Source organism: Diadema setosum, chromosome 10 (assembly GCF_964275005.1).
Source record: "Diadema setosum chromosome 10, eeDiaSeto1, whole genome shotgun sequence".
Taxonomy (NCBI): Eukaryota; Metazoa; Echinodermata; class Echinoidea; order Diadematoida; family Diadematidae; genus Diadema; species Diadema setosum.
In genome coordinates this window covers 26,664,428-26,675,183 of record NC_092694.1, presented here as the reverse complement: position 1 = coordinate 26,675,183, position 10,756 = coordinate 26,664,428, and the positions used below count along the sequence as shown (strand labels likewise).

At 35.2% G+C, this 10,756-nt stretch overlaps 1 protein-coding gene across 1 annotated transcript; it reads left to right on the top strand.

Annotated features, from left to right (window-relative positions):
* The first annotated feature begins 3,383 nt into the window (after positions 1 to 3,383).
* Positions 3,384 to 7,417, top strand: LOC140233896 (lactadherin-like). Its single transcript, XM_072313984.1, has 4 exons — positions 3,384 to 3,480; positions 4,233 to 4,444; positions 5,704 to 5,839; positions 7,383 to 7,417. Exons 1-4 carry the CDS (start codon positions 3,384 to 3,386, stop codon positions 7,415 to 7,417), a joined length of 480 nt encoding a protein of 159 aa, XP_072170085.1.
* The last annotated feature ends 3,339 nt before the right edge of the window (positions 7,418 to 10,756 follow it).

Below are 10,756 nucleotides of genomic sequence, written 5' to 3'. Positions count from 1 at the left end.
CACAGATGAACTGGATATGCGTTAATGTAATGTGTATCTTTTTTGTTGTTGCTTTATCCTAATAGTTTTATTGTCAAGACTCCTGAATTGAGTCTGAATAACAAGTTAAGCAAATGTGAACCTGCACCACAAAACAAACAAAGAGTCGCCAGGTATGAATTTTTAGTTAAGACCATATTCTGAAAGAGGAGACTTTAAGCTTTAAAATGATGTATAACTCCAATCAAATGGACTCTCCTAACCTATCTAAATATTGAAAAGAAAGCACAAACTCGGGAAAAGTGTGAACTGAGAAAAGAGGCTCTGAAGTAAAGTGTTTTTTCAAGCTCTTAATCTTTACCAACCCGTGCTGGCTGTGTGATGAATGGGACAAAAAACAAGAAGTAAACCACCTGAATAACAACAATGAAGGGATTATCAGATTGAATTGAAATTAAATATGCCTAATTAACAAACTGTGTCCATAATTGATGCCAACTTTCAAAGCAGTAGCACTATCCTTTTAAAAGTTATTAGAGTTGAAAGTGAAGAGTGTGTACAAGGTTTCTCAGAAATGAAAAAGGGACTCTAAAGACACACCTAATCACACTATTCTACCAAAAATGTTCGAGATAAACTGCCAGAAAAACACACTTTTCCGCCCGTTTTATGATCCCCAATTTTAGCATAATGTAAAAGAAGACTTGCTCTTTTAGAAAATGTGAAAAAGTCAAGATCGGCTAGTTGACCCATTTCACTTATTTTCAGTCTTCACGCAAAATCAGTGTGTGCGACTTTTTGTTCGGTTTGTGATGCACGGTCAGAAATTAACGCAATTTCTTGAGCAAAATGCAGTACTAGTTTGTTTTTATTTCTACTATTCTCTGGAACCAATAGGCGAAAACTTAACATATATATGCATAAAATAGATTAAATAAATCAAGGTATGACTATATCATATATAGATGTATATGCTTAAAGACGATGTGTGTGTGTGTGTGTGTGTGTGTGTGTGCGGTTTGTGTGTTAATGTGCACCCACCCCACAAACATCTGCTTTTCTGCTTTGATAGTATAGGTTCACCCGTACATGATTTTGAATTCCAAATACGAAAATAATTTACTGGATGTTAGCTTCAAGCTTCAGTTGACGTGATGTTCGGGTTATTAGCACTCATGAATAAAAAGAAGAAAGTAAACACTTATTCAAGGTTATATTTCTCAAAGAGTATATGGCTAAAAATTAATGTTATACATAATCATATATGCACCATATGAAAGGTAATTCATTATAAAAGGGGACATTTTGTGCATGAGTGAACACCGTTTTTCTCTTCAAATGGACAAAGAAAAAATGAACAAGATGCCATTAGTGCTCTTCCATGTAACAATATTACAAAGAACAAAAGAAAAAAAAACAATAAACACATTAGTAAAATTGCAAGACAATCATATAATATACATAATATCTCTGAAGCCCAAAAGAAAACGGAACGGCGGATTTTCAGTACCTTACGTTCTAAAAGTGATATATGCAGAAGAGAATGTTCCGCAAAAGACAATGATATTAAAATCATAATATTTGGTTTGTACTTTTTATTCTACGCCAGTCTCTGTAATTGCAGTCATTTTCAAATTTCGCTGGATTTTTGCGACGTATGAGATAATAATTTGGGTGCGACACGCGTTCCATAAGGCCAATTGTGTAAGCTTGTTGATCCATGTCAACAAAGATACAGCTTTCACATTGGGCGCGGGGCAGGAAAAAAACAGTGTGTGTATGTGTGTGTGTCTGCGTGTGTGTGACTTCATTTACAGAAATTGGCGTAGAATAAAAAAGTACTGAACCAAATTGAATGATTTTGTTATCGTTGTCTTCTGCGGAAGATGCTCTCTTCAATGACTTCAAAAAATTCATCACTTTTAGAACGTAAGGTACTGAAAATCCACCGTTCCGCTCTTTTTTTGGGACACCCGGTATTTAGAATATAACCCTGCATTCGCACAGGCTGGTCTATTTTATGGCCACTTTCATCGACAGATCTAATCCTTTCGGTGAGACATTTATTGTTCTTCCGCGATAACAGTCAAGTTCGAAATGCAACAGATTAGTCAACATAATTGGTTTCCAGTGGAAAGAGGAAGATTCTTTTCTTGCAACCAACATTGTTATGTCAATAGTTGGAAATTATGAAACATTAGCCCTCCAAAGTTCGAACACAATTATTTGAAACGCACTTATGTTATATGTATATGTATATATATATATATATATATATGTGACAGTGCACCTCAAAACGAACAAAAAGTCGCACACACTGATTTTGCGTGAGGACAGAAAATAAGTGAAATGGGTCAACCTAGCTGAACTTGACTTTTTCATATTTCTGAAAGAGCGGGTCTTCTTTTACACTGTGCTAAAATTTGGTATTATAAAACGGGCAGGAAAGTGTGTTTTTTAGCAGTTTATCTCGAACTTTTTGGTAAAATAGTGTGATTAGGTGTGTCTTATAGAATCCCTTTTTCATTTCTGAAAAACCTTGTCCACACTCTTCACTTTCAACTCTAATAACTTTTGAAAGGACAGTGCTACTGCTTTGAAAGTTGGCATTAATTATGGACAGAATGTGTTAATGAGGCATGCTTAATTGCAATTTAATCTGATAATCCCTTCATTGTTGTTACTCTGGTGGTTTACTTCCTGTTTTTTGTCCCATTCATCGCACAGCCAGCACGGTTTGGTAAAGATTAAGCGCTGGAATAGACACTGTACTTCAGAGCCTCTTTTCTCAGTTCACACTTTTCGTGAGTTTGTGTTTTCTTTCCAATATTTAGATAGGTTAGGAGTGTCCATTTGATTTGAGTTATACATCATTTTAAAGCTTCAAGTCTGCTCTGTCATAATATGGTCTTAACTAAAAATTCATGTCTTTCGACTTTTTGTTTGTTTTGAGGTGCAGGGTCACATATATATATATATATATATATATATACATACACATATATATATATATATATATATACATACATACACTATACACACAATGAATATATATATATATATATATATACATATATATATATATATATATATACATATTCATTACCTCTGACTACAACATGTAACGATTGAAATATAATTTTATTTCAAATGCAAAAATGCAATTAAAAGAGGAAGAGAGAAAAAGAGAAATTCAATTTGCGAAATCATTATATATATATATATATACATAATTATATATATTATATAGATACATGATATATATATATATATATATATATATATATATATATATGTATAGATACATGTAATATAATATATAATACATATTTCCAAACAAACATATTGTTTTCCATCCCTGTCATATAACCATAGCTGAGAGCATCACTCCCGCGCAGATGGGCATGGCTGATGGGTCAATCACAATAGACAAGCTGTCTACCAGTTCTTGCTACCAGTATCCTAATTGCGCAGACCGGGCCAGACTGGATCAGAAAGCTGGTATGCGAAAGAGGAAGTGCTGAAACTTGTTTTTTTTTTTTTAATAAAAGTCAAATTTCCTTTTCTCTTATGAAATAGTAAACTAGGATAGCTCATTAGTATATTATGATATATCATAATATTATAATCTGAAACGCTATGCGGAAAGTGCTTTTCTTATTTTCAACTCCTATTCTATAGTTAAACTTTCACAATGTTAAGACGAGACTTGGAGTTACGTATTTTGTTGCAAAGACATCCCACCTGCCAGAACACGTTTGAAGATTCAAAGAGTGCCGTATTTGTACGGCACTGGACTCAAATGCACAAGGGCCACACCAGGCTTTCAGCATTGTAGAATTGTCCAATATTTCAAACAGAAATTCTATTCATGGCAAAATAGTAACGTAAATACGTCGATATCGGTCAATTTGTCAATCAATTGCAATGAAACCAACCATCGACGCAGAAATTTCAATAATTTGAAGAAATGCTGTCCCGTTTTTGTGTGATATCGGTTGAAGTACCTATATGATAGACTATCCAAAAAACAAACAAAAAACCCAAACAAATAAATAAACAAAGAAACAAACAACCGATTCAGGTTATATCTCTCTGTGAAAACTCACAAAAGGTGGTAGCCGAGAACCTACAGCCGACAGTTTACAACAATGCTGTCTTCAGATAAAAGTTATGGAAGGAATAGATACCTGTAGATGAAATTAATTCCTAACTAAAAACGAAAAAAAAAAAAACCTTCTTGTTTGCCTCAGGAAATGGGCGCCGAGGGGCGTGGTGTGCGGCACGTGGCGATTCGTCACCATGGATTCAAGTTAACTTTGGAAAACAGACGCTTGTCTCTGGAATTATCACGCAAGGCAGGGCTGACCATTACCGGCAGTGGGTGAAAACGTTCAAAGTTCAGTACTCAAGAAGCTGCAGGGGCACCCTCTCGGACGTGAAGTATACCTCTGGTACTACAAAGGTATTTTGTTCTTTTAAATTCATATTTTATTTTTTTTTGCGGCTTCAGAATCATCTGATGTATAACTACAAAGATTTCATGAAAATCAACAAATTCCATGTGCCTGACTGACACATAAGAACAAATAAGGCATATCTCAATGCAACGTTAGGTCACCTTCCAAACACTTTCGAATATAAAATGTTACAAAATTAAATGAGCATTATAGATTTAATTACAAACATAATTTCTACAGATTGTGAAGGAAAAATAAAAGCCAACCGTATTGATATGAAATTGGTGTGAGTCAAACTGGTTAAAAATATTGAATGAAAATAATGATAATAAATTGTTAAATAACAAGTGAGAAATCACTTGAAAGGGCTTTTTTTGTCTATCTGCTGATGAACATTATTATCTAAAATGAAAAAAAAATGGTGTGTTTTTGATCAGATCCTTCATCAAAAAAGGCAATGCAAGGATTTCATTCTTTTTTGAAGAAGGTTTGTTTTTATAAAAATAAGCTTATTCATTACAGATGATTTTTTTTTCCTCACGTCCATAACAAAGACTTTGTACTTAAAATGTGATACCACATTATTTTAAAAGCCAGTACCAATAACCAACTTATATTTCACCTTTTCAGAAAGTGAATTGGTTCTGTAACTAGGATATTTTTTTCATCAAGGGGGAGGGGAGGGGTTAAAAATCACGGAGATAATCTCTTATGTATTCTCATTAGAGGTTAACGAGAGGTGGGATTAGCATGTGGATGATAAAAATAAATCAAAATTCTCGTGTCGTAAAGTGAGTTTATCTTTCATTGATATTTTTTTTTAAATGTATAGTATCCACGTCTCAGAGGATGTGAAAATTTCAAAGGGCATGGGTAAAGAGGGGTGGGGTGGGGTGTAATCCAACAACCTGCTTCCAAACTGTATCCGGACTATAGCGAACACTCCTTCTCGAAGTATCTTGCTCACTATTCAATCCGACTCACATGCACTCTTAACCATGAACCCTACCAAGCTAGAGCTGGGTCCTACCATGGGCTAGTATATAGCAACATGGATCAACCCATAAAAAGTTATATTGAAGGTTAGTTTGAATTCTCCTAATCTACTTAAACCAAACTGTCGTCCCGATGATGATGATGATGGTGATGATGATGATAATGTATGCATATCTGCGTGTCTGTTTGTTTGCGTTTGTGTTTGTGTATTTTATTGTTTATTAGTTGTTCATGCATTGCTCAGGTTTTCCTTTCATTACTTGTGCAGATATTCCAGGGAAACAGAGACATGAACACAAAGGTTACCAACATGTTCCCGAAGCCAGTCTATGCATGCATCGTCCGAATTTTGCCGCTTACTTGGAACAGTCACTGTAGCATGAGATTCGACCTGCTTGGAGACGGTATGCCATCTGACGTACATAATTGAATGTAATTTAAACACAGATGAACTGAATATGCGTTACTGTAATGTGCATCTTTATTTTTTGCTTTATTCTCATAGTTTTATTCTCAAGACTCCTGAATTGAGTCTGAATAATAAGTTAAGCAAATAAACGTAATTTGTTGACCAAAATGCAGTAATAGTTTGTTCTTATTTTTACCATTCTCTGGAACCAATAGGCGAAAACTTAACATACATATGCATAAAAGAAATTAAATACTTTAAGGTATGACTATGTTATATATAGATGTATACGTGTATATTATCAAGACGAATGTCTGTATGTGTGCTTGTGTGTGTGTGTGTGTGTGTGTGTGTGGTCTGAGTGTTAATGTGCACCCACCCCACAAACATCTGCTTTTCTGTGCAGTATAGGTTCACCCGTACATGATTTTGAATTCCAAATATGAAAATAATTTACTGGATGTTAGCTTCAAGCTTCAGTTGACGTGATGTTTGGGATATAAGCACTCGTGAAAACAAGAAAGAAATTAAACACTTATTCAAGGTTTTATTTTTCAAAGAGTAGTTGGCTGAAAATTAATGTTATAGCATAATTATATATGCACCATATGAAAGCTAATTTATCATAAAAAGGGACATTTTATGCATGAGTGAACACCGTTTTCTCTTCAAATGCCCGAATGCCACAAGATGCCATTAATGTTTAAGTGCTCTTCCTTGTAACAATATTACAAGGAACAAAAGAAAAATAACAATAAAAACATAAGTAAAATTGCAAGAGAATCATATGATATATATATAATATCTCTGAAGCCGAAAAGATAGAGGCTAAAAATGATTGAGAAAAATTAAGAACATTTTTTTTTCATATTCAAAATAAAACGAAATGAAAGAGGAAGTGATAAAGAAAAAATGGTAGGGTAGAGAGGGTCGAAGATGCATGCCCACAATGTGCAAGGTAGTAGGTGCCCCTGTACAAACGATGATGATATCGATATAATCGACATAATTGGTACTTTCCAATAGAGAAGAGAAAAAGTAACTCAAATATTCTACTTTTCTAAAATTAGGAAAATTGTGAATGATATTTTGTTCTTGAATTTGTCCTAGGAATTTTGAAAGCGCTAAACTAAGGAATGAGATAAGGCTATTGTTTGTGCCCTTACTACTCCCTTTGTCATTTGACAAAGAAAAAAAATAGTAAAAAAAATAGTAAAATAGTAAAAATAGAAAAAAATAAGTAAAAAAGAAAAAAAATAATTGTCATATATTATCCTTTACAGTCATATTAGTCGGTGATTCTTTTTTTTTTCAGACTTTCATAATGACAAGTCACGATCGAGTCTCACAATGATTTTTTTATATTTTGTATTATTCCCTACTACACTAGAATGAACTCCAGAAGGAAGCAGTCTTGCGTTGGTGAGGCTACGATCTGACGGAATTGCCCAACGGACTACGGAACTATAAAGCTCACATTTTATTAACAAGTCTTCATACTCATCTTTTGATATGGCTTTCACTTTCGTCCATGTTAGTGTTGGAGGAGGAACACTACTTATCTAAAGATTAAGGAATATTAATCAAAATTAAGCTCAACTCTGTACTCATGACAAACATTAATTTTGATTGAAACTTAAGGTATGCATGTATCAATATAAACTATGTCGGTGATGAGGAAATAATAAAATGTCTACAATAAGGACGCAAGATACATTTCTCAAACCTCCTTCGACTGAACTTCCACTTTGAAACTTTGCGGGATACGAATTGTGCATCCAACAGTGTGTCCAATTTCTTGTCCAAATTCGAATGCACGACTCTGTCTGTGCGGAAACTGATCATCAACTGAAGTTAATGAGGTTGCCTTGTAACTATTCGCCATACCCACAACGTTACCATTTCATATCTTTTAGGGAAATCATAAGATTTGAACATCCCTACATTGTAAGCGATGGAAGTAGCCTAAATATCACTTCATCGTTGACAGAGTGCGTTGTACACGCACAGGTTTTCTTTCAATTTAATGTGAAGAGATGTTCACTGTCATAGAAACAGCCTTTCTCAACTTTCTACTGCCAAACATGTTTAACGTGAATCTGTAATAAAAAAAAAAATGTCTTACATGTCTCTTATTTAAGTAATCACATTATTATGATGTCCGTTTTGTTATTCAAAGAGATTCTTCATAAACATATCCTTCACAAAATAATTCCCCTCGGCAAATATGAACATTCAGTTAACAATGATTGACATTAAGAAACATGTACAAAAGTGCATACATGCTTACCTAATCTGAATATGCTAATTATACAGTTTGTAAAATAATGCTCATTTATATTGTCGAGGTTTTCACCATTCAATTAAACACAGGTACAATACTTAACATGTTTAAGTATCATGGACTTAAATTCTCATGCGACTATCCTGACAGGGAAATGCAAGGTTGCAACAAGGTTTCGAGAGCGCCGGAAGTCTAAGATATGGAAACATTAGAAACTATTTTGGTATCTTTAATAGTGTCTTTGGTAATTAGAGTATATCATGTATTTACGTACGTTCGTTTCAATTTTGTCTTGTCCTTGCTTTGTATTAACTGTTTTTTTTTCATGGTAAATAAAGGTGATTACTGAATAAGATTAAACCGTGGATTGTCAGTGTTCTAGATTGTGTCCAAGAAACATGTGAAACATTATATCAACGAAATTCATATAAGTCGGGGATGCAACGAGTCCATCCACTATGTGTCCAAAAATTCGTCATATCCAGTAAAGTACAATAATACCATAAATCATGGCAGCATTAAATCATTTGATACACTATTCTTTGAATACCTGACCCTGCATCACAAAACCAACTTAAAGTCGCCAGACATGGATTTTGAGTTAAGCGCAGATCCTGAAAGAGCAGACTCTAAGCTTTAAAATGATGTGTAATTCAATTCAATTCAAATGGACTCTCCTAATAACTTATATAAATACGGGAAAGAAAGCACACGCTCTCGAAAATGTGAACTGAGCGCTTAATCCAAACCAAGCTATGCTAGCTGTGAAATGAAAGGGGCAAAACACATGATGTAAATCACTGGAACAACAATGAAAAGATTATCAGATTAAGCTGAAATTGAGATGTTATAATACACATTCTGTCCATGATTAATGCCAGCTGTCAAAGCAGTAGAAAATTATATATTTTTAAAGTGAAGAGTGTGGAAAGGATTTCAAGAATTGGAATGGGGACTCGAAGACATACCGTGATCATTCTATTCCCCCCCCCCCCAAACAAAAATGTAGAAAAATTGTTGAAAACAAACTTTCCCATTCATATTATGATCCCAAACTAAAGAATAATGTAGAAGGAGGATGGCTCTTTCAGAAAATATGAAAAACCCAAGATTGACTCGGTTGACCAATTTCGCCTGATCTTTAGTCCTCGCGTAAAATTAAGGAGTACGACTTTTTGTTTTGTGATGCACGGTCACTTACGAAAGTTCATCTCCAACTAAATAACAACAACAACAACAACAACAACCCACAACAACCAATAAACACGTATGCTTTGAAATAAGAGATAGCATTTACAAGTTACGTAGACATCAATAAGGGTCTGACAATACATCAGCGAGGGAGGGGTGTTACGTAACATACTTTGATTCTGAAATACGGCAGTAAGATAGTGTCCCCTGGATTACTGTAACGTAACCACTTTCACCACTTGGGTCGGGGATTCCGATCTGGATCCCGTGTTATGTCATTGCATTTATCTCTTTCGCGCCTCTCCTCACTCTCTTTCATTCCAGTATAGGAGTCAACTCAGACGCTGGATTAATGCATACAGCACAGATGATGTACCTTTACCGTTCCAACTGCAATGTTTATTCCTTTCCGTCTCGTCTCCCGGCCGCGTGTTTTTTTTTTTTTTTTTTTTTTTTTTTTTTTTTAGACGGCACAGATTGGGGACCCTAACCCTAACCTTAAACCCTAACCCAACGTGTTTCCCATAGGTTTAATACGCGCCATGCCCCAATACGCTAGCCTGCTAGTCATATCTAGCCCTTCTGGCCCGTATTCTACTGTATACCAAGGTTTAAACCCATTTTAGACTCACCTATGGTTTAGCTAGACCCGAGGTTTAATGTTGTATTCTGCTAGAGAGGTTTAGTTAAACCCATGTCCATTTCGGGTTTAAATTAAACCCGAAATAGTCTTGGGTCAAGCCACCATGGTGCCCTCTATGGAAGAAGAAATTCTCCCTCTCTGAGTACTTTTCTCTCCATGAATCCACTTAAATTTATTATTGGCAGTGTATCAGTCACATGAGCGTGACTTTCTTGGATTTTGAATCGTTTTTACGGGTATTTATGTCGAATAAGGGCATGCTGTATTTTTGCTTGCGACGACTCGTGAAGCACTGTACATTACTGTACAGTTTGTGTACGTGTGCGACGCACATCACAGGATACATGGTACAACAGTATAATTCCTGGCTAGCTAGCTTTGAATGCTCAGTACCAGCAGAGCCATCGCGCCGCGCCGGCCGGCGGCACGGTTGCTGCGTGCGCTGGATGGGACATGGCTTTTTATGTCGATTGAATCGTGAATTCGGAATGGATTGGCGATTGATCAAACCAGAAGTTTGAGGTAGGAAATTGAATAAAAGTTTTCTCTTAAGATTGTCGGTTAATTAAAATGGAAACCATTCTAAAATTTAGAAATAGATCTGGGCCTATATCAACCCTGTCTCGATATTACCATAAGAAGTAGATTTTACCTACCGTACCACACTAACCTAACTTTTAATAGATCTAACGTTAGTCCTAACGTTACAATAATGTACTCTAGCTATTTGAACAGGTTCTACTAACGTTAGTAGGACCCTACTCCTAGTCTTAACGTTAGTCCTACGATCTAGG